Genomic DNA, 21,908 nt, shown 5'->3' on the forward strand with positions numbered 1-21,908 from the left:
TGTGTGGGAAGAGGCTGTGCAGGAGGATCCTGGGAGCACAGAGGGATGCGGGGTTCTGGGGACCCCAAAAGTGCGCAGGGTCCTGGGGCTGCAGAGCCTGAGGCACCCTATGGGACAGGCTCTTCCCAAGAATTCCCACATTTTGGTGAAAGAAGACATTTCTGCACCTCAAGTTTTTAGAACATGAGACTGATGGAGCTCATGGGGCCGTGCTGCCCTTGAGCAGGGGAGTTTTGGGGTAAAACCCAGCTAAATCTGGTTCTTGAACATTCCTCTTTGGTACATGGATGGATGTGGTGATGCTGAACCCAAGAAAAACCCCAAAAAGTGTTTGATAAAACAAATTCATTTAATACAAGAACCAAATGAGCCATTTTGTAACCAGTTCCTTGAAAAAACCCAGGGCCCCCAGGGGAGACACACAGAATCCCCAATACCAGTCAGTTCACACCAAAAAACAGCAACATCCCAAAAATTCCTTTTTCCCTCCCATCAGTAAAAAATACAGTACAATGATTCCATGTGTTTATGGTTCTAAATACACTTCTAAAATACTCACCAGAATTTACAACAAATTCTCCCCATGCCCCTTACAGAAATTTGACAGATACTGATTAATCCCTTCTTTGAAGCCAATCCAAGTGCTTTTCCCCCAAAAGTACATTCCAAAGCCTGTGTAGTGCCTGGTTCCCCACCACGGTGCACAAAGCTCCCAAAACAAGTGGTGATCAGTGAAAAAAGCTGAAGGAAAATTCCATTCAAAGGCAAAGGCAGGTGAGAGTTGGTGGCAGTGAAGGTACCGGGGGGGTTCAGAGCTCACAAGGTCCCCTAAGAGGAGAGGCCACGCTGGTTTTGTACAAAAAAAATGAAAATAAAAATTGAAAATACAAGTAAAATTCTTATTTGCTGAACTCAGCAAGTCAAACATGGTTTTGTCTTTCCTTTTCAGCTGCAGGAACATCTCGAGGCGTCTGAAAACACAATTACACCAAAACTCAGGGATAAAATTAATTGGTTTTTATCATGTAGATAAAATGGAGCAAAACTGAGTCTGAGCTTCCAGACTTGGAATTTCTTGGATCCTGAAGTTGTCCAAGTTGCTTCATCCTTCCAAGTGTTGGATCACTCGCAGCTGTGCACAGCCTTGGGAGGGCTGTTCCAGCTGCACTCTCGAAGGAGGTTTGGTTTAGCTTAGTCTGAGATCAGTGAAGCTCAGTTTAAACAGGACAGGTTGAGGTGAGGAGCAGGAAAGAGAACTCCTGCCTGGAGTTCATTCACAGGAGCATTTCCGTGGTGAAAAATTCTACGTAATGCCTCGGCAAAATCCACATGGGAATTACAGGCACTTCCTCCGTCTGGCCACAAAGCTGAGCTTAAATTATCCTGTTTTGTAGTAAATCCATGTTTAAGTCAAAGTTCACCCCACAGAGCAGCATCGTCCCCCGGAGCTGTGTCCCGTTATTCCCCAAAGATCCAGAGGACGTTGACTCCTGATAAACCCAGATTTACACGCCTGCAAAACCCAAAGGGATCAGAATTAGCCACTTTTATTAAAAGGCTGCTGGTAATTTGATCTTAACACCATTAATTATCACCCCCACTGTGGTGGTTTCGGTCTGACGCCGTCCCCACCTCATTCCCATGGGATACCTACCCCAACATCCCAGATTCCTTCGTCTTTATGATGTACAGGAACATCAGCAAGGTGTGGAACATGTTGTTCCTGCCCTGAAACCACAGGAAGAGACAAGGATGTAGAAATCAAAACAATTAAAAATCGCAGGATTTTGGTAGTTTGGAACTTCCCCTCGGAACTCACACCGGCCTTAAGGGGTGACATCAGTGACATCACCCACCAGGGATTTTGATTTGGGATTTTACAATAAATTGGCAGAAAATCAACATGATTGCTCCTACTTAGGAACTATTGTCTCCTAAATAGATACTACAGGTAGTATTCAGCAGCAGAGTAAGTACCAAGTCCTGGGCAAAGACCAAGCTGGACCATCCTCTGTGTAAACAGACAAAAAATGGGTCTAGGATTTAAAAAGACCCCAAATCAGCCCTGGAAATGATGCCTGAGAGCAGGAGGAGAACAAACCCCAGTACCTTGGGCAGGCTGTAGACTTGGCACTCGTAGATCAGCTCGTAGTGGGGTGGGTTGATGCTGCTCTGGTAGATGCAGAACACGTTTTCGTTTGAAGTGTCTGAATTAAAAATTAACAAAAAAACCCCAGGTTTTAGAGGTGCTGAGTTGATCCCAGGGGAAAAGAGCAGCTCCAGGCCAGCCCAGTACCTGGTTTATCCGGAGTCTGGATGAAGTGCTGGGAAGTGAAGGTTTTGCCATCAGGATACTTGGGGTGAGGCGGGAGCCTGGAGTCCAGGTAAGTGCAGAACACGTGCATGAGGATCTGGGCAAACACAACCAAATCTCGCTGGAATGGCCCCAAAAGCCAGCAGCTTCCTCCTCATCATCCCAGGAGTTAATCCCAGTCTTTGGTGGTTACAACACTGGCTTAACCCCAGGCTTAGGAGCAGCTCCGTGCCTAAATCACCAATTTCAGATTTGGCTGAGAAGGGCAGAGGAGCTCAAAAGACAGCGCTGCCCACCCCAAACCCAGCAAGGAAACTTCTCCCTTTTCCTCATGAAAATCACTGGAAAAGTCTGGGCCGGCCACGAATCTTAGGAATGACAAAATTGTGAAATAAAGTCCTGGGATGAGCATCCAGAAGATCGGGTCACAGCCTGAGGGTTGTTTTAACCCTTTCTGGAGAGTTCTCAATATCTGATGTGTGCAACATCAGCAGATTATCTGTGATCTGATGCTTTCTGTGCTCCTTATATCCAACAGCAGCTGTTTGACAGGGAAAACAGGAGATTTGCTGGAAAAAAATGCCACAAATCTTAAAAAATCTGGGAGATGTCCCTTGGAACTCACAGCATTGTATTACTCTCAATGAACAAAAATGTGAAATTGTCTATTTGGGTGAGGTTTTTTTTACTAATAGCCTTAAATTAATGTCAAAACTTCTTTATTTGCACTTTTCAGATGTTCCTCTTTATCAGGACACTCAGCTGCTCCATGGCTGGACACTTCCAAACATTTAACCATGTTCCCAACCACAAAATCAAATCCTATTTCAAGGTTGATTTTCCAGCAATGGAATCTCTTTAATTATCCAGCAGCAAAGCTGCAAAGCTCCAATTTCTGATTTTCCCATGTTCCTCAAAGAATTTCTGGCTGCTCCCTCCAAACCCTATCCCAAAATCCAAGCAGCTTGAAGCTGTGGGATCCAGGTGTCCCTGGACACTCACCGAGGAGTCGGTGGGAAGGTCCGTGTCCCATTTCCGGCCCTTGAAATCCCCTCCTCCGTTCCATCGGAAGGAGCTCATGCATCCTCCCTGGGAAAGCTCTGCAAGCAGCAACAGTTATTCACTTCCTGGGGGCTGGAAGTGCATCAAAACAAAGGGGGTTTCTCATGGAGAAAACAGGAAAAATTCAGCTCCTAAAAGCTTGGGGGGATGTTGATAAAAGGGGGTAAAGTTACATTATCATCATTACAGGATGATTTTTGTTCATGGATAATGAAAGGATTCAATCTCTTTCCACCCTGAGCAGGCAGGAGGAAATCATGGAATGGTTTGGGTTGGAAGGGATGTAGAAGCTCATCCAGTGCCAGCCCTGCCATGGGCAGGGACACCTCCCACCATCCCCGTTTGCTCCAAGCCCCAATGTCCAGCCTGGCCTTGGGATCCAGGGGCAGCCACAGCTTCTCTGGGCAACCAACAAGTTCACTGTAGCATGGAAATGTTTGGAAATCAGAACAGCAACACCACGAACCTCTGATCCTTTCCACCAAATATTCCTGGTTTGGGGTGAGATCCAGGTACTGCACCAGAGCGTTCAGGGTGGGGATGAGCGGAGCTTTCACGAGCGCTGCCTGCTTGAGGCTGCTGATGCTGGCTTCTGCAACACAGGCGGCTCAGCCAGGGAGCATTCCCAGCGCCCCTGCCGAGGTCTGGAAACATTTTATACCTGACACCACCCCAGTTACTACAAAGTAGCACAAATCTCCTTCACATCAAAGCTACAAGGAACCAACAGGAACTTAAGAGAGGAAGAGGGAGAGAAACAAAGTGGGGACAAAAGTAGCATCCACCGTTTTTTTATAGGCTTTGCAACATGTAGCTCTTGAGGAAACGCTCTAAGAAACAGCCCCGAAAGAGGCATTTAATTAAAATCCATCACACCAAATCCTCCTCGCAGTTAATTTGAAACAACAGGAGAAGCAGCTTCTTCAGAATCCTAACCTGACATGAAAAATGTAACTCCAGGTCATCAGAATTTTAAAAAATTCGAGAGAATTTTTAAAAGCCCACAGTTCTTTCAGGAAGTGGGTGATTTGAAGGAATAATTTGGAAAAGCACATTGCAGTGGAGACAGTGAGACTTTTGGGAGATGCTGAATATTTACAGCACATCTGTCTTTGAAATGGTTTCTGACTGATCAATAAGCAATAATTGATGATAATTTGAGCTTACAATTAAATTTAAGGGGAAGAAAAAAAAGATACATTTAAGGATTTTACACAAATTCTTGCATTCTAGCATTGATATTTCCAGAAGTATTATGGAAAACCTTCCCAGCTGAATGAAATGCAGGAGGTGGAACAAAGCACACCAAAACAGAGCAGAAATGGAACAAAAATATTTCCCAGACCTAATTTATGTACCAGCCATCCCACAGGGAATTCCCAGGCTGCTGATCCTACCTCCAATCTGCAGTTCTGGGCAGCCCATCCTCCTCAGCTGAGTGCTCACAGATTCCATCTCATCCACAAGTGGCACCAGAATGGTGTCATTGATCCACTAGGAAAGAAAAGGGGGAAAATTGAAGGTCAGAAGCAACAGGAATGTTTAATAAATCCCTCAGCTTACACCCTACAATCACCCCCACCACAACCACAAGGCAGTTTAACAGAAACACTGAAGCCAATCAAAGAGGAAAAGAATTAAATTTAATTTAATTATCAAGCCAGGCAGAATTTAAGTGACCCTTTAATAGCTTCTGAAAAGGCAGAAAATTAAATGTAAAGGAGTTGGGAAAACTGTATCAGATAAAGCTTTTCTGGACAATGAGGAAAGTGGGTTATGAATCAGTCCTCCAAGCACAAACTGATGGATCCACTCCCTCTCCTGTTTGACTCGGGAAATTGGGGAGGCAAACAATTTTTGGGATTTGTACATGTCAGCCACCCCAGCCCTCAGACAGATGCTGCAATCCCTCCCATCTCGGGCACAGAGGACATGGAGGAATTTTCCCACTCCAGCCCACTTGGAATTCCTTAGAGAGGGACTTACATTCCTGAATTTGGCAGTCCAGGAATCCATGTGATCCAGGAGCTGTCGGTTCATTGTCACCCGTGCCCAAACCTATGGAAAGGTTTATTACATCCCTGAGAACCTCACAGAACCCAGAGTTTTTAGCTGGTTAAACGCTGCAGGGCCTCTCTCACCCACACTCCTGATACAGCTCAAATCCAAACCTTTGCACAAAGGTACATTTTAAAATCCCATTTCTCCCTCTTGACCTTTTTTTCTGTGGAATTTACCTCTTCTGCAGCCTGTTTTGAGCTCAGATCAGCTTCATCCTTGTGTGCAGAAGGAGCCTGGGACCTGCAAGCCAGCTGATACTGGAACTTCCTCAGGATCTGTGCATGGTCTGCCATGGAGCGGCTGTAGTTCCAAAACGTTGGGCTGCTGGAGGGAGAGTTGGAATCCGAGCTTCCTGAAAAGAATAATTCATTGAAAGGTTATGTTCAATTACTGCCAAGTGATTCTGGAACAAACAGCACAGGGACACGGGGTCAGTGTGAGTGAATACACTGAAACCACTCTGCACAAACACTGGATTCACCCTTGACTGTCCCAGAACAAAAACTGCCTGGAGGGAGTTTATCCCCTTTATCCTTATCTTGATTGTCCCAATCCAGGACAAAAATTTACTGGATTCAGCCTCTTTATCTGAAACCATCTTGACAAAATCCCCTTCTTATCGAGGTGATCATCTTATCTCAGTCCCTTACAGCCAACAACTGCTACAGAGATAATCCACCAGCATTCCCATGCTTAGATCCTATCAAAGGAATAACTGGAGGAAAACTGCCTGAAGGAAAAACAGAGGGGTTCTACCTCCTGCCCCAATTCCTCAGTGGGTCCTTTGCCAAGCTCACAGGTGATCACCCATAATTGGCCTTTTTACTGGTACTTCTCCCATCACAAAAGCCCATTTTGGATCAAACCAACACCTCTTCCCTTCCAAGCTTTTCCCACTGAATCCCCCAATTTACCTAATTGGACTCGGTGCTGTTTCTCCTCCTCGTTCCTCAGGAAGGTGTCCAGGGATTTGACATCTGTGATGCAGTCGTCTTTGTAGGTGGAATTGTTGTACAGAATGGGGGAGAATCGGTAGTGAGGCCTTATCCCACCGCTGTCCACAGGTCCCACGCTCATGGAATACGGAGATCCATTGGGAGAGTGGCTGAAGCTGGAAACCTTGGGAGAAAACAAAAAAAAGTTTAATTCTTTTTCCTTTACGAGGCTCAAGCTGTGCCCATAGGATGTGTCCTGGCCATTACCTTACTGTAGCTGCTGCTGGGTGAATAAGTCACAGAGGTGCTGTGAGAGGGGCTGGCCCCTGCCAGAGCTTGGAGCTGGGGGCTGTATCCACTCAGACAGCTCCCAGAGAACTTGGGGCTGGCACTGGGAGAGCGGGAGGGGCTGTAGCTCAGCACACACTGCCCCTGGATCGGTGGGGAAGGCGTCAGGGACAGCACTCTCTTGGCTGCTGGCTCCCGTGGAGGGGTGATTTGGACAGCTGCAATGTAAGGACAAGCAGAGTTAGAAGTGGGGATGCAGCAGCCTCAAATTCCCCTTCTTTAAACACACACAAAACACACGTGATGTGCTTTTAAGGCAATTTTAGAGATATTAAAAGGGACACCGAGAACCTGGTCCCTACAGAACTCGGATAAAACTGAGACCTGTGACCCCAACTCAGAATAAATCCTCCAGCTTGACATTCCATAACCTGGGGGGATTCTCTAATATTCCATCAGCTCCTCCACCTACCCACTGCTCTCATCTTTACCACACTGAATGTCTTAATTATCTAAAACACAATTAGTTCCACCTCAAATGGCCATAAACTAACCCACAGCAAGTTCCACCTCAATATGAGGAAGAACATCGAGCCCAACTCCTGGCCCTGCACGGGACAGCCCCAAACCCCCCACTCAGTTTACAGCTCACACCAGAGCAGGTAATTCACAATAAAGAATCCTGCACTGGAGAAGCAAAAAAAAAAAAAACCAAAAAAGATCAAAAAGAGGGTTTATTCCCCACCTGCCTTGCGCAGCCAGCCCATGATCTGCTGGTTGGGACTCGTGACCAAGCTCGTCGGTGCTGCCGTGTAGGTGAAGTACCTCCAGAAATCAAACAAGGCATTGAGGCTGAACAGGGCTGCCAGGGCAAATTCTGCAAGAAACACACCAGTTTCCGTCATGGTTTGAGCAAAAATTACATTATTTGCAAAATCAGGCTACATCTATTAAAAAAAGGTCATTATTAGTGCTGCCAGTTTGGGGAAGTATCTAAGATTTCTTCTCTTTCTCAGGAAGGAAACATTGGAGATCATTTTCTTCACTGTTGAAATTAATTTATCTATTTTAAACTTTAATTTTTAAAATAGGGTGGTTATCTTCCAAAAAAGAAATCTCACGATTTTATGAGATTTGCTCCTTTCCACCCTGTTTGATACAGCTTAGAGTCTCCTCCTCTGAAACCAACTCGAATTGTTGTAAAATGCCACCCACACCCAGAGCACAGCACAGCAGGAAAAGAAATCTAAGGCTCTCTAAAGCCTTAATCCACACATTAAAAAAGATCTCATGCATTAAATAAGTTCTTCCTGCCCTTTCACGACAGAGAAAAAGCTGTTAACACTCCTTATGTGCCACTAAAAAGGATGGAATTCCAGCAGCTTCAACGGAGATCGCAGAAAGAAAAACAAAGTTTTGATTTAGAACTCAAATGGGAAAAAAAAAGCTGCCTTAAAAACGACCTCCCAGCAATAAAAATGAATAAAAAAAGAATCCTGAAATTCGATTTAAATGCCACAACGACTCACCAATGTACCAGAGTGGAAAGCAGGTGATGTTGTAATATGTGCTTAGGAGTTTCCCAGTCCTGAAAAGCAAAACAAGGAGGGAGAATTCAGCAAAAATTCCATCCTGGGGGATATTTAGGGCTTCACACAGTGGAATCTCTGCTGGTTTGAATCAGATGGAACACTCAACTCACATTTCAGTGTAGATCATGCCTGCTACAGATATATTGAGGAGTCCCCAGGCCAGCACCACCTTCCTGGTCTCAGCCTGTTTCCTCATCTTCACAGCCAGGTCGATGAGGGAAGTGTCTGGACTCTTATTCGGCGTCATTTTCTGGGAGAACAGAGGGAAAAGGCAAAATCTGTGAACTTTTATTCAGCTGGAAGATTCTCAGGCAAGTTACTGAGGAGCAGTGTCCACCTTCTCCCTCATTTTTGAATAATAATATCCTTCGAAAGGAGGAGGGAAACCTCCTGCCTCCTCCAGGCAAAACCACTGTTTTTATCGAAAATTCTCACTTATTTCAGTAGGTAACGCGGTATTTTCTGTCATACGAAACCCTCAGATTTAATCTCCTCCTTTATGCCCAGTAACGCCTTATGTAAAGGAAATATCCCTGTCACAGGCAGGCAGCCCTCACATCTCCCCCCAGACCTCAATCCTTTCCGCGACCTTCTCCTCTCCCCTCCTCAAACTTCACCTTTCCCCCACCCCAAAGCTCTCCTCTCCCTCACCACGAACCTCTTCGATCCTCCTCCTCAAACGTCTCTGACCCCCCGTCCCAAATTTAACTTCTCCCGCTTCCCAAACCTCTCCTCTTTCCCCGCCCCAAACTTCTCCCCTCCCCGAACCTCTGCTCCTTCCACTCCCCTAACTTCACTCCTCCCTCTCCTCAAACTTCATCTCTCCAAACCTCTCCGATCCCCCCCCGAACCTCCCTTCTCCCCTCCCAACCTCCCCCTCCAAATTTCACCGCTCCCCCTCCCCAAACCTCACCGTTCTCCTCCCAAACCTCCTCTCTCCCCTTTCCCATAGATTTCCCCTCACCTCTGCCCAGATCTGCCCCGTTTCCCCCTCAGGCCGGGCAGATTTCCCCCTTTTCCTACCGGGGCTCTCCGCCTCCCTCACGCCGCCGCGGCCTCGCGCTTTCTGCGCCTGCGCGGGCGCGCGCGCCGCGTCACCGGCCGCGCCGGGGGGCGGAGCAAAGGGGGCGGGGCGGGGCGCTCGCGGGCGGGTTTTGGCGGGAAGGCCGTGAGGGGGCCGCCATGTTGGGGGGGGGCGAAGGGGAGACGCATTGTGCTCTGGTTTTATTTTAATTGTCTCTACAGCTAAATTGCTTAATTACACATGGCCATGTCTGTCAGAGCAACAAGTTGCCACAGTCAGCAGGTAAAATTTTAAGGGGTTTTAGGTCTGTTTGTATGCTGTGCAAGTGTAATTTCGTGTTTCTGCATAGGTGTAACTTCGTATTTCTGCGTAAGCACAACTTCATATTTTTGTACAAGGGTCACTGAAACCGTCGGGATAAATGACTCCTAACACTGTCTTTTTAAAAATGTTAGCAAGTCAGGTATTTATTCTTGGACAGGGTTTGTGTGTGTGGCTGACACAGTTCGGGCTTCCACATGAACCCCAATACAAAACTTTTTCACTTATTTATACACTTTAACAAACAAATCAATATTCATTGGTTCTAAGTTGCATAATCCTTGTCTTTAATTAGTGTTTTATTCCCTATTGATTTCTCACTTTTTTTTTAATCTGGTCCAAATTGTTCAGTAATTTTATCTTTTTCTCAGCCATGGAGTCTCCAACCTTTCAAGCCTTATTTTCTTCTTAATTTTCTGGTTACTCCAACATCGTTGAAGTGCCATAAATTCCAGATCCCACATGCCCAATCCTCAAATTCTTTGGGTCTGTTCATTGAAGTTTGTCAGGGTTAATTTTAATAAACTTAATCGATGATTTCATGATCAAAGTAATAATGAAGGTCTGTGCAGGAACTTCACGAGTGCTGGCTAAAAGTGGGTGCTGCTCATAAGTAATTAAAGCTACCAATTAAAAATTAGTTAGGAAAGTTATATCATTTCCATCACGTGCCCAACTTCAAATTTTTGTACAGATGTAACTTTATACTTTTGTACAAGCACAGCTACAAATTTCCATACAAGAAAACTTGATATTTCTGTGGAAGCATAACCTCATATTTCTGTACAGTTATAACTTGGTATTTCTTCTCTGCAATGATGTAAATGGAAAGGGTTGTGTGTATTCCATGCTAAATCAGGGTTTTACTGTCAGAATGAGCCCTTGCTCTCTGCCCTGGTCAGAAACCAGATGAAAAGGAAGATGATGAGCAGGAGGAAGGCTTGGAGGGAGCAGAGGGAAAATCCCACGCTGCTCCTGCACTGGAATTTTGATTATTCAAGATATGACTGAATTCCATGTTTTCCACTGGCCCTCAGCAGAAGGCTTGGGCCCTCCTGTCTGAAAGGCTTTCACACCTTTGGAAATTGTTATGGTTTATAATTATCCCATGGGATGATGTCACTGTGAGGACCAGTCTTTAATCTCCAGGTCGAGGTGGCTTTGGATCTCTCCCAGTACCCTTCCCATGCCCTTTTTCTTATTACAATTTGTCCGTGTGCTCCTTGACCTGAAATGCCAAACCTCAGCATGACCTGATGGATTTGTCTGAGGATAACCCTCCAAATTTGAAGGTCTTGATTTCCTAATTTAAGGAAAACTGAGCTGGAGGTATGTACCTCCATTGCAGCCAGGGTTATTACACTGACACAAAGCTGCAGATTTTCCAGAAACATCAAAAACATGGGTTCTGCTTCTAAAATGAATTCTAGGTGTACAAGTGGTAAACCACATACTGAGATCCCTACTCACTCTTTATCCAGGGCATTTCCAAGGTGGATTAGGAGCGTGGAGGTAATCCATTATTTACAGAAATAATAGTTCTCTCATCAGTAATCCAAAATAAATTGGCGTTATAGCCAATTAACTTTGATTATCCTCGAGATGAGCTGTCATTGGAGCCCTTTGCTATGTCAGTGAATATTTCTATCCAAAGGTGAAAAGTTTCTGGGATTTTTTTCCTAAAAATGACAGGAGAGGCTACAACACTGAGTCTTGGTTTGCATCATTTGAGGGAGCAACAACAGAGGGTCTGGATTTTACAAAAATGGACTGACTCCACTGAAATTTAATGATTTTTGAGGCTTTTCTAGTTGTTGTTGGGGTCTTGCATCCATTCTGGCCTCTCTCAGTGACAGCACAGGGAAAATTTGTATCACTACAGTGATTTTAGGCAAGAAGAGGGTTTGCTTGGACAAGATTGGTTTAACCTTTCACTTGTTCACATGTCACCAGGGTGTTCCTGACTCACTGCATGACTCCACAGCCTCTCCAGGGCTGTGAGGACAGGACGTCCCACCCTGCCCACACTGGAAGAGAGCCCTGACTGCCCTGGCTGGGCTCACCCACACACCCTCCACCCACCCCGGGCTGTGGGAGCTGCATTTAAGCTGAGGCCAGTTGGTTTGGGCCTTGTTTGAGCTGCAGTGGGTTCAGGGGCCACTTGGGCCTGTGGGTGCTGACATCCTGGCTGTGGACCTGCCCTGTGACCTGTCTGAGGACCTGGACCTGGTCAGTGCCACCAGACCTGCTCTGCTCCTCTTGGTTGGATCCCGTGGGGCTCTGCTGCTTGTGGTGAGGTCCCTGCTCCCAGCTGCCTCGCTGTCACCTTTGCCTTCCTGCTGCTCTGCTTTTGGACCCTGGCATCAACACTGCTCATGTTTTCAGCCTCCTAAAATCCCAGAGTGGCTTGGGTGGGAAGGGACCTTACAGACCACCCAGTTCCAACCCTTCCATTATCCCAGGGTGCTCCAACCTGGCCTTGGGCACTGCCAGGGATCCAGGGGCAGCCACAGCTTCTCTGGGAATTCCATTCCAGCCCCTGCCCACCCTCCCAGCCAGCAATTCCCAATTCCCAATCTCCCATCCAGCCCTGCCCTCTGGCACTGGGAAGCCATTCCCTGTGTCCTGTCCCTCCAGCCCTTGGCCCCAGTCCCTCTGCAGCTCTCCTGGAGCCCCTTTAGGCCCTGCAAGGGGCTCTCAGCTCTCCCTGGAGCCTTCTCCTCTCCAGGGGAACATTCCCAGCTCTCCCAGCCTGGCTCCAGCAGTGCTCCAGCCCTGGGAGCGGCTCCGGGGCCTCCTCTGGATTCACTTCAATTTCATCCATGCCTGTGGCTCAGGGCTTATCTCCAAACCCTTTAGGACCTCATGGCTACAGCAGGAGGTCACTGCTGGGGGCCCTGCAGTCCCTCCAGGGGGATGAGGAGTGAGTACAAAGGTTTGGATTTAGATGCAGCTCCTGAAATGCAGTGGGTGGAGGCCCCAGATGATGCTGATCAAGGCACTCAGAGCTTGTTGGGGTGCTTTGACGTCAGGTTTGACAGGGTCTCTTGGCAGCCCTTAAATCCATGTGGGATGTAGCATGAGTAATGAAACGAGCTCTAATTTTGCCCTAGCTTAAATCCCTCCTTCCTGTTTCCAAAGAGTGCACCATGGCAGGTGGTGTGGACAGTCAGCTGATTCCTTAGGAAATGTTGGAGTCTGTAAGCTACAGGTGGGACTTGACTTCCACCAGAATTGCAGTAGTTCCAGGAGCAGGAAATTCCTGTGATGGTTCCTGTCTCTTGGGGTAAATTTCTGTTATTCGGTTTAAGTTGAGGGAATGGAGATCCTTTTCCCCAGGGACTGGGTTTGGTTAAACCTCAGAGACAAGAGCACTGAGCAGAGCATGTTCTCCTCGTGCCCCCAAGACACAGCAGTTGCAAGATGACTCATTCCTACAGGCCAAAGCAGGACTAATCCCTGCCTGGGGCTCCCTTTGTTCCCAAAAACACGAGACAAAGGATGTGCTTGGAACTGTGAACACAACAGGACACCTGTGGAGGAGTAGGGTGGGAATGGAGGTGAGAGGAGACTCCTCAGGGAGGTGCTGACAAATGCTGAGAGTGATACAAGTGAGATCTTTATTAAAAGCTTCCTCTGGGAATTGTCAGGGAATTCCTTTCCTCATTCTCCTGAGGTGGATTGAGCAGCTGAAGCATCTCCCCTCTGTCCCTTACTCTGAGGAGCCCCAGATCCTGGCTGTCCCTCAGTAACCTTTTATTTGGATAAACAAAATGTTTATCCAGCAGCCCTGTGGCCCTACCTGCAATTGTGGGACAGCCACAGCTGGGTGTTCCCACAGCCAAAGGCACAGGAGGTTATTCCCAAAGCTCAGCCAGGAGGCTGCCCTCCCACGTGGATAACAACTCCTCAAATATCCAGGCACCTTTGGAACAAGGAATGGACAACTCGAAATCCGTGGGAGAAACCCCCAGGACCAAGAGCGGGCTGGCAGAGCCAGCAGTGAGAGCTGGGATGAGTTCAGATTGTCCCCGTTTTCCTCTGCCCTGAAAAACATGGGAAAGGACACCACATTTTTGTGGTCAGAGCTTTGGAACCGACTCCTCCCCCAACCCTGGTTTGAATGTGTCAGTGGAAAATATTTTTTTGGAGGTGAAATCGGCCTCCTGCGTGCTGGTTGCCTTGGAGGCTCTGATAAATGTGAGAACTTCCTCACATGGAGTGATAGGTTCTGTCAGATAGGTATTCCCTGAAAAATAAAGCCCGGTATAAATTCCCCTTTGCCAGGCCCAGCTGAACTTCCCGCAAACATGAAGCTGATTTTGATCTTCAGCGCCCTCATCGGGGCTTCCCTGTGCCTGGAAACCTTCGTTGGGTGAGTTACACTTTTGTGGAAAACCTTTCATTTAGGGCTGGTATCCAGCTGTTGTGCATGATCTCACCTTCACAAAACCTGCTTGGGGCACATTTTTTGGGGTTTGTGACTGATTTTTCTTGTTGCTTTGCTGCTCTGGTGTTTGAAGGAACCTTTACTTTCCTTTGGGTTTTCTAAGGAGAAGGGTCCAGCTGTGGAGTTGAGATCCTCAATTTCTGTTAATACAAGACTTTATTTTGGCTTTAGCTGTACCTAAGGAGCTGAACCTCACTGCCAAAGCAGAGCTGAAAGACCAGAACCCGTCCTCAGATCACAAAATGTTCACTACTTTCCCTTTTATTCCCAAGTTTATTTCTCTTTCTTCCTCTTTTTTTCCACCTTTCTAAGCATTTTAAATCCTGATTTCCAACCATTAAATCTTAAACGTTTATCTTTATGTTGCATTGCAAAAATTGCCCCACAGGGTGTTTCCTCACAGCCTCACTGACCATGGAAATAATTAAAGATTATATGAACATCTTTAATAATTAAAGATTATAAAAACCTACTGGATAAATCCTGAGGTGCAGTAAGTGAGCACTAGATTCCAGTGAGTAAATCCGTGTATGAAGGTTTAAGGATTAAGACTAAAAAATAATGCAGACAATGTCCCCAAACTCGGGGATTTGTAAAGGCAGGAGGGGCTATTTTTATCATTTAATCCCGAACTGAATTCTCGTGAATCCCTTCCTCAGTAGCTGTGGTTAATTCACAGCAGAATCCAACCCTGAGATAAAGCTTAGGGCGACAGAGAATCCAATAATGAGTTATTAATGTGGAAAAGTCCCTTCAGAGCTGATTTAACTTGGTTCAACAAAGATCTTATCCCTCAGCTGGCCAGGGAGAGGAACCTGGCGTAAACCTGGTGTAAACGTGGTGTAAACGAGTCCCTTCTCAGCAGCTGAGGCCACGCCGTAAATAAACACCCCCATACCTGAGCTCGTGTGCCGAGACCCTGTTCACATTTCCATCTTAGAAAGGTTTCTAATTGTGCAGTTCCCGGTGTTGCTGACAGCACCGAGCCGGGCTGTGCTCCCAGCTCTTGAGTTAATCGCTCCAACAGGTGGAGCGAGGCACTTCCAGCGTGATTCATCCCACCTGGAATGGTGCGAGCCACCCTCTGCTGGTGTCAGCCTCTGACAACACCGGGAGGGTGGCAGCAGTCTCCGACTAAACCACAGAAAGGTGAAACGAATCCCGTATTTGGTGTTTGCTCTGCCGCCAAGTGCTCTCCAAACATTTGATCCTTCCCCAGCTCAGCTGGAATATTACTTTCCCACAAGTTGCTGCCAGAAACCAACCCATGGACGCAGGATTGATCCTTGTGATTTAAAACTCATCCACGTTGTCGGGTTTATGATGAAGGTGCGGGTTGTTGGTTGAACTCTTGGGTGACACCAAAGCAACTGATTAAAGGAGCCCGTGTCGGCCATTAACGCACAATTAACACTGAATTAACGATCCCAGTAACAAACCAGTTCACCCAGCCCCCTTCTGAGGCTGAAGACACCGATTTATTGCAGGCACCAGGTTCTCCGAATCAAGACCAAAAATGAGGAAGAGGTCAAGCAGCTGCAGCTTTTGGAATCGCTGGATCACCTGCAGGTGGGTCATGGCCACAGGGGCATTTTGGAACGTTCCAGACAGGGCAGGATTTGCATCTCATTTTCAAGGGGTCAGGGTGTGAAGCTGCTTCTCATTTGGAAGGTTCCCATCACCCTGTGGCAGCTGCCAGAAATAAATTTACTCTCTCAACACTTTAAATTTGACCTGCAAATTCAAGTGTTCAGGAGTGCCAGAATTGGTGTTTTCTTTCCTACCAGGTTTACATCATATTTGAATTGTTAGATCTTAATCTCACTGTTGAAAAACTTGTTTTCCCAGTGGGAAAGGCAATGTTTTGTCTCCCAGGGTTGTGGAAGGAATTTATTAGTTGGTCTAAACTGTATTGAAATAGGAAAACACAGTGTAAAATTCTAGGTTATTACTGTTCTTATTGCCATTGGTGAGGATTTTTAACATCACTTTTTAACATCGCTGGGTTTAAAAGTATTATTTGAATACTACAGAAATGAAAATTTAGAAAAGCCCTACCAAAGGAGAGATGAAAGGAGAAATTAAAACAATGGGTTTCATGTTACCTAAGACTGGAATATAGAGTTCTTCTTGAAATTATTTCTAGTAAAAGGGAGAATAATAAAATAATCGTCAGAGACAACTTAAACTTTCTCTTGTTTTTGTGACCAAAGCCTTGAAATGAGTGAAAAAACTGACTCAAGCCTCTTGGTATTTGTTATTTTATTGAGTTTATCACATGAACTGATACAAGGTTGTGGTGAGGCCACAGAGAACGGAGCATTCCAGGGCTCCCTTCCGCAGGAGCCGTTGGATTTGGGAGAAATCAGCATTTCTAAAGCTCTGCCAGAGCTGTTTGCTGGATGCCTTCCCCCAACCAAATCAGTTTTCCTTTCTCCTTTTAGCTGGATTTCTGGATCAACCCCTCTGCCCCTGCCGTGCCTGTGGATGTGAGAATTCCTGCTGTCAGTGTCCAGTCAGTCAAAGCCTTCCTGGAATCCCAGGGGATTGAGTATTCCATCCTGATTGAAGACCTGCAGGTGGGCACTGCCACTGGCATTTATTTTTCATAACTTTTGGAAACACTGATTCACAATTTGGCCTTGTTCCCACTTTTCCATACTCTGTTTTCCATGGGATCCTCCCCTTATTTTTGTAGGTTGTGGATTAATTCCCAAGGACAATCCAAGGATCACTGCAGGTGTACTCCGAGTAGTGACATCAATAAACTCATAGACTCCACAGGACTCTTCTGATAACCCTGAGGAATTCCACGTGGCCTTTTGGCCTCAGACATTTGGGAATCCCAACACTGAAGTTACTCATCATTCAGTAAACTCTGCTGAGCGTAGTTAAGGATAAGAATCACCCACTTGGGCACTAATCTGACATTTTCTCATGAGCAGTAATCCCAAAAGGGCACCTAAACCAGCATGAATGCACTGCCTTTTCATTTATTTATTTTTTAGCAGCTGAAGCAGACGCTTCTCACCATTTGAATGTGTTCTTTTAGGATGTTCTGGATAAAGAAAAGCAAGATATGGCCGAGAGTGCCCAAAGGCAGCGCAGCAGCAGCTTTGACTTTGGTGCTTACCACACTTTGGATGATGTGAGTACCTCAGGGGAAGAGTATTCTGTTTTTTTCTGGTCTCTTTTTATGCTGTCTTCAATTAAATATCCTATATTAGCATCTAAAATGTCCTTGCAGCTTCTTCTGGCACATGGGTTTGGTTTTTGCAGTATTAATTTTGTGCTCAGAACAATCAGCCAGCGCTGTCCCTGACAATGCTGATCAAAATTCCATAAACTCTCCTGCAGAATCTGTCAAAACTCTTCCTTCAAAAGAAAGAGAAATAAAGGAATCTTGAAATTGGGAAATAAAGAACTTTTTGCCCAGAAAAGCTGTGGCTTCCCCATCCTTGGGAGTGTTCAAGGCCAGGCTGGAGCAACTTGGGATCATGGAAGGTGTTCCTGCCCATGGTGGGGGGGTGGTAATGGGATGGGTTTTCCAACCTGAACCAGTCCACGTTTCTCTGGAAGGAATGACAGAATACATAAATATGATATTAATGTCCTCGTGACCTTTCAGATTAATAGTGAACTGGACCATCTTGTGTCTGAGTACAGCTTTGTGGAAAAGATCCAGATTGGGGAATCCTACGAAAAGCGGCCTCTGTACGTCCTCAAGGTACGACAAACACCACGGAATGTGTCCCTGGAGATGGATGATAGACAATGCAGCCAAAGCACCCCAGTGGTGTGGGATGTTCTTGACTGAAAGGTGCCAGAGTTTGAAACCCTGCTGTTTGATTTCCCAGTTCAGCACCGGAGGCTCCAACCGCCCGGCCATCTGGCTCGACGCCGGCATCCATTCCCGCGAGTGGGTCACCCAGGCCAGCGCCCTGTGGATCGCCAACAAGGTTCCTGCAGCAGGGACTCATCTTTGGGTTGTCTTGGGAATGTTTCCTGGTATTTCGAAGGATGTCACCCCTCTATGTGTTTAGTTAATTCACCTCCCAAAACCAGCCAGCTCCCTGAGGGTGTGGCGGCCGCCTTGACCAAGAATTGGAAAACTCGGTCCTGTTAGAGCAGCTGAGTTTAGGCAGACAAAATGTAGTGGTTCAGGTGAAACTGTTACACAAATAACCAAGATCTTTGAGATTATTTTGCTGCTTTGCTCTGCTCACCCAGAAAAATGATGTGGGGTTGGGTTTCCTTCCACATAATGCCCAAACCTCCAACTCTCTATAAATGAGGGTTTAAATCCTGCTGGAAAGGACTGAGCCACCAGAGAAGTGACAGAATAAGCTGAGTTGGAAGGGACCCACGAGGATCATGGAGTCCAACTCCTGGCCTTGCACAGAGCCGTCCCCAAGAGCCACCCTGTGCCTGAGAGTGTTGTCCAAATGCTCCTCGAGTTCTCTCCATGCAGCACAGTTGAGTATTCCCAACCTGGCTGTTCCATCTCAGTCTCAGTGCCAGCCTTGGCCCATTCCCTGGGACAGGGAGGAATAAATGTTGTTCTCTTCCATTAACCTCCTGTCTTCAGAATGAAATGAAAAAGCAGATTCACCGTTCACTTCAGAGCAGTGGAGGAACAGTAATAGCCAGCAGATAATGGATGTTTCTCACTTCCCTGCCCCAAAATCCAGCCTTTCCTCTGTCCCAAGCGATGAGGAAATGAACATTTGGGAAGGAAATACTCTGCTAAGCAGGGTGTGCTGTCTGTCTCTGCCTAGATTGCCTCTGACTATGGAACAGATGCTTCCGTCACCTCCCTGCTGGACAAGATGGATCTTTTCCTGCTGCCAGTCGCCAACCCCGATGGATTTGTGTACACTCACACCTCGGTGAGTCAGCTCTGTGTCTGAGCTCAGTGGGTTTCCTGGCTTTTCCAATGAAATAATAAACATGAGGGAAGTGGGCTCTGAAACTCCATTCCTTAATGCTGTGAGAGGAGTTACCAAAGAGCTGGGCAGACAAAGATCCTCATTACTTGTCTAACCCATCCTAACCCACTGTAAATATCCCAGTTTTGGTAAGTGCATTTGATTTTTGACCTGTGGACCCATCCTGGCAGTCAGAAATACTCTTGGGATCATTCCTAGGATCAATCCCTCGTGGGTGGCAGCTATTTCTGGGAGCAGTTTTGGAGCCAGCACCCAGATTTGCTCCCTTTTGAAGCATTTCTCTGTTGTAGAATCGCATGTGGAGGAAGACCCGCTCCAAGATTCCTGGCAGCGTCTGCATCGGAGTGGATCCAAACAGGAACTGGGATGCAGGTTTTGGAGGTAGGGATAAAGCTTCTGGATCCTTTACACAGAACCAGCAGTTGCCTTTATATAGGGGATTAATCACCCTGGAGCACAGGATGAGGCAGCAATCATGGAATCCCAGGAGGGTTTGGGTTGGAAGGACCTTAAATATTATTTAGTTCCACCACCTGCCATGGGCAAAGACACCTTCCACTATCCCAGGCTGTTCCAAGCCCCATCCAACTGCTGAACACCCCCCAAGAATGTGGATTCCTGGGTTTCTGGGCAACCTGTTCTAGGTTGCAACATCTAAAAATACATCCCTTAAACATTCACACTCTGTGGCTGCTGTCTGAGCATTTATCTGCATTTAAGGCCTTGCTTTGGCTGCACACCTGCCCCTGTCCTTAGGAAAGCCCAGCTTTGTGTGGGTCTGCCCTGACCTTCCAGGAATTCTCCTTCTCACAGGTTTGTTCCCTCCTTGCCCCACCAGGTCCTGGAGCCAGTAACAACCCCTGCTCCGACTCCTATCACGGGCCCAGCGCCAACTCCGAGGTGGAAGTTAAATCTGTTGTTGACTTCATCAAGAATCATGGAAACTTCAAGGCCTTCCTGACCCTCCACAGTTATTCCCAGCTCCTGATGTATCCCTATGGATACAAATGCACCAGGCCAGACGATTATGCCGAGCTGGTAAGACAGGAGGACTTGGCTTTACCTTCTTCTCTTCTGTCCAGCTGCCTTTCTGTACTTTCCATGCTCTTCCTTAATGACAGCATCACAGCTGGAATAATATCTCTGAGGCAATGTGGATCTCACAAGCATCATTCCAATGGAAAAGACCTCTGGAGGTCTCTGTTCTAACCCTGTGCTGAAAGGGCTTTGGAGTCAGAGCCAGTTTCAGTCTAAGTTTTGATTAATTGTTTTGATTTGATATTTCTAAAGACAAATTCCACAGCTTTTTCAAGCCTGTCCCAAAGTTTCCCTAATCTCATGGGGATTTTGTTTTGTCCTAACACCTTAATGCAGGTCCTGTGTGGCAATTTGTTGCCTTTTTCCCTCCTGCACAAAGAACTCATCTCTGTTTTCCATCCAACCCCCATTACGTAGTTGAAGTGAGCACAGAGTTGACCCTGGAGTATTGGGAGATCTCCAACTGCCTTGGGAATTTCTGGTATCTCTCGAGCCTTCCCTTGACAAGCCAGTGAGATAAACACTGGATGAACAGTTCCAGAACCTGCTGGGAGTTCATTCACCTGCAGTGCCACCTCCCAAAAATGCTGTGGAAGCTGTGAGTGCTGTTAGTGTGAATCATCTCCGAAGCAGTTTGGAGATTTCTGGTGAAATCCTAACCTTTAGCCTCAGGAAGTGTGGCTGCTTCCTGACTTTTCCTTCATCTTCTCCCCTCCAGGAATCTCTGGGAAGAGCTGCTGCCAATTCCATCCAGTCCCTCTATGGCACCACCTTTCAAGTGGGCACCATTTGCAAAACCATCTGTGAGTATTTGGCCGCTCAGAGCTTTTGTGGGCTGTCCCAGGACAACAATCCCTGTCCTCCCCACAGGGTCTGTCCCTCGTGGAAACCACGATGCTCCTGTGCAGTGACACCACTGGTCACACATCGGAGCTGAGCGTTCCCATCAAAACCTCAGCCTTGTCCCCAAAATCCAAACAGCAGGAGAACAGAACTCCACCATCCCTCTGCTCACTGCTCTGGATCATCTCCCTCTCTCTTCCAGACCAAGCCAGTGGAGGCAGCATTGACTGGAGCTACGACAATGGGATCAAGTATTCCTTTGCCTTCGAGCTGCGGGACACGGGGCGCTACGGCTTCCTGCTGCCTGCCAACCAGATCATCCCAGCTGCCAAGGAGACCTGGCTGGGCCTGAAGAAAATCATGGAGCACGTGCAGGCCAAGTCCTCCTGAGAGCTGGGCTGGGAGTCAGCTCTCTGCAGCTGTACAAGGTCATAAATCCTCGGTGTGCTGTGACGGCTGGAATGATAAAAATGGCGGAATAAAGCCCCTGTGCAGTCCCCCCGTGGTGTTTGACACGTGTCCTGTGCCTTGTGTGTGACACAGCCCTGAGGAGATTTTGGGACACAACCACACATCCAGTGCCAGCCCTGCCATGGCAGGGACACCTCCCACTGTCCCAGGCTGCTCCAAGCCCCAATGTCCAGCCTGGCCTTGGACATTCCAGGGATCCAGGGGCAGCCACAGCTGCTCTGGGAATTCTGTCCCAGCCCCTCCCCACCCTCCCAGCCAGCAATTCCCAATTCCCAGTCTCCCATCCAGCCCTGCCCTCTGGCACTGGGAAGCCATTCCCTGGCTCCTGGCCCTCCAGCCCTTGGCCCCAGTCCCTCTGCAGCTCTCCTGGAGCCCCTTTAGGCCCCGCAAGGGGCTTGGAACTCTCCCTGGATCCTTCCCCAGGCTGAAGGGGCTGGTGCAGAGAGGCCTGGTGTTAACCAGCATAATCCAGGCCCTGGAACTGATTTAAAGGAATTTAATTTCCTTTAACGAGCCTCAGAATGCTGCCAGCTCCCCAACCACTGTCCTCAGATGTACAT

General features: G+C 47.2%; 2 protein-coding genes across 9 annotated transcripts; one reads left to right on the plus strand and one right to left on the minus strand.

Annotated features, from left to right (window-relative positions):
• Window positions 1-330: 330 nt before the first annotated feature.
• TMEM209 (transmembrane protein 209) lies at window positions 331-9,314 on the minus strand. 4 transcript variants are annotated; one of them, XM_069033791.1, is made up of 15 exons: window positions 9,276-9,314; window positions 8,363-8,502; window positions 8,190-8,248; window positions 7,406-7,537; window positions 6,640-6,878; window positions 6,352-6,556; window positions 5,614-5,789; window positions 5,363-5,434; window positions 4,774-4,870; window positions 3,843-3,968; window positions 3,317-3,414; window positions 2,297-2,411; window positions 2,110-2,207; window positions 1,655-1,728; window positions 331-1,513 (listed from the first exon to the last, which is right to left on the minus strand). In XM_069033791.1, exons 2-15 carry the CDS (start codon window positions 8,497-8,499, stop codon window positions 1,459-1,461), a joined length of 1,683 nt encoding a protein of 560 aa, XP_068889892.1. In that variant the 5' UTR covers window positions 8,500-8,502; window positions 9,276-9,314; the 3' UTR covers window positions 331-1,458. The 4 variants fall into 4 exon arrangements, with proteins under 4 accessions (XP_068889892.1, XP_068889884.1, XP_068889902.1 ...); XM_069033783.1 differs by having other exon boundaries at window positions 9,217-9,308; XM_069033801.1 differs by lacking the exon at window positions 9,276-9,314 and adding an exon at window positions 9,166-9,188.
• A 135-nt stretch (window positions 9,315-9,449) lies between these two features.
• On the plus strand, window positions 9,450-21,398 carry LOC138120825 (carboxypeptidase A2-like). Of its 5 annotated transcripts, XM_069033861.1 has the most exons (13): window positions 9,450-9,558; window positions 11,551-11,826; window positions 13,885-13,972; window positions 15,535-15,616; window positions 16,492-16,626; window positions 17,100-17,195; window positions 17,676-17,774; window positions 17,905-18,006; window positions 18,826-18,936; window positions 19,287-19,377; window positions 19,835-20,034; window positions 20,753-20,837; window positions 21,080-21,398. In XM_069033861.1, the coding sequence occupies exons 3-13, from the start codon at window positions 13,908-13,910 to the stop codon at window positions 21,265-21,267; spliced, it is 1,254 nt and encodes a 417-aa protein (XP_068889962.1). In that variant the 5' UTR covers window positions 9,450-9,558; window positions 11,551-11,826; window positions 13,885-13,907; the 3' UTR covers window positions 21,268-21,398. The 5 variants fall into 5 exon arrangements, with proteins under 5 accessions (XP_068889962.1, XP_068889954.1, XP_068889944.1 ...); XM_069033853.1 differs by lacking the exon at window positions 11,551-11,826; XM_069033843.1 differs by lacking the exon at window positions 9,450-9,558 and having other exon boundaries at window positions 11,814-11,889.
• The last annotated feature ends 510 nt before the right edge of the window (window positions 21,399-21,908 follow it).

The sequence above is a fragment of the Aphelocoma coerulescens genome, chromosome 1A, assembly GCF_041296385.1.
Source record: "Aphelocoma coerulescens isolate FSJ_1873_10779 chromosome 1A, UR_Acoe_1.0, whole genome shotgun sequence".
Taxonomy (NCBI): Eukaryota; Metazoa; Chordata; class Aves; order Passeriformes; family Corvidae; genus Aphelocoma; species Aphelocoma coerulescens.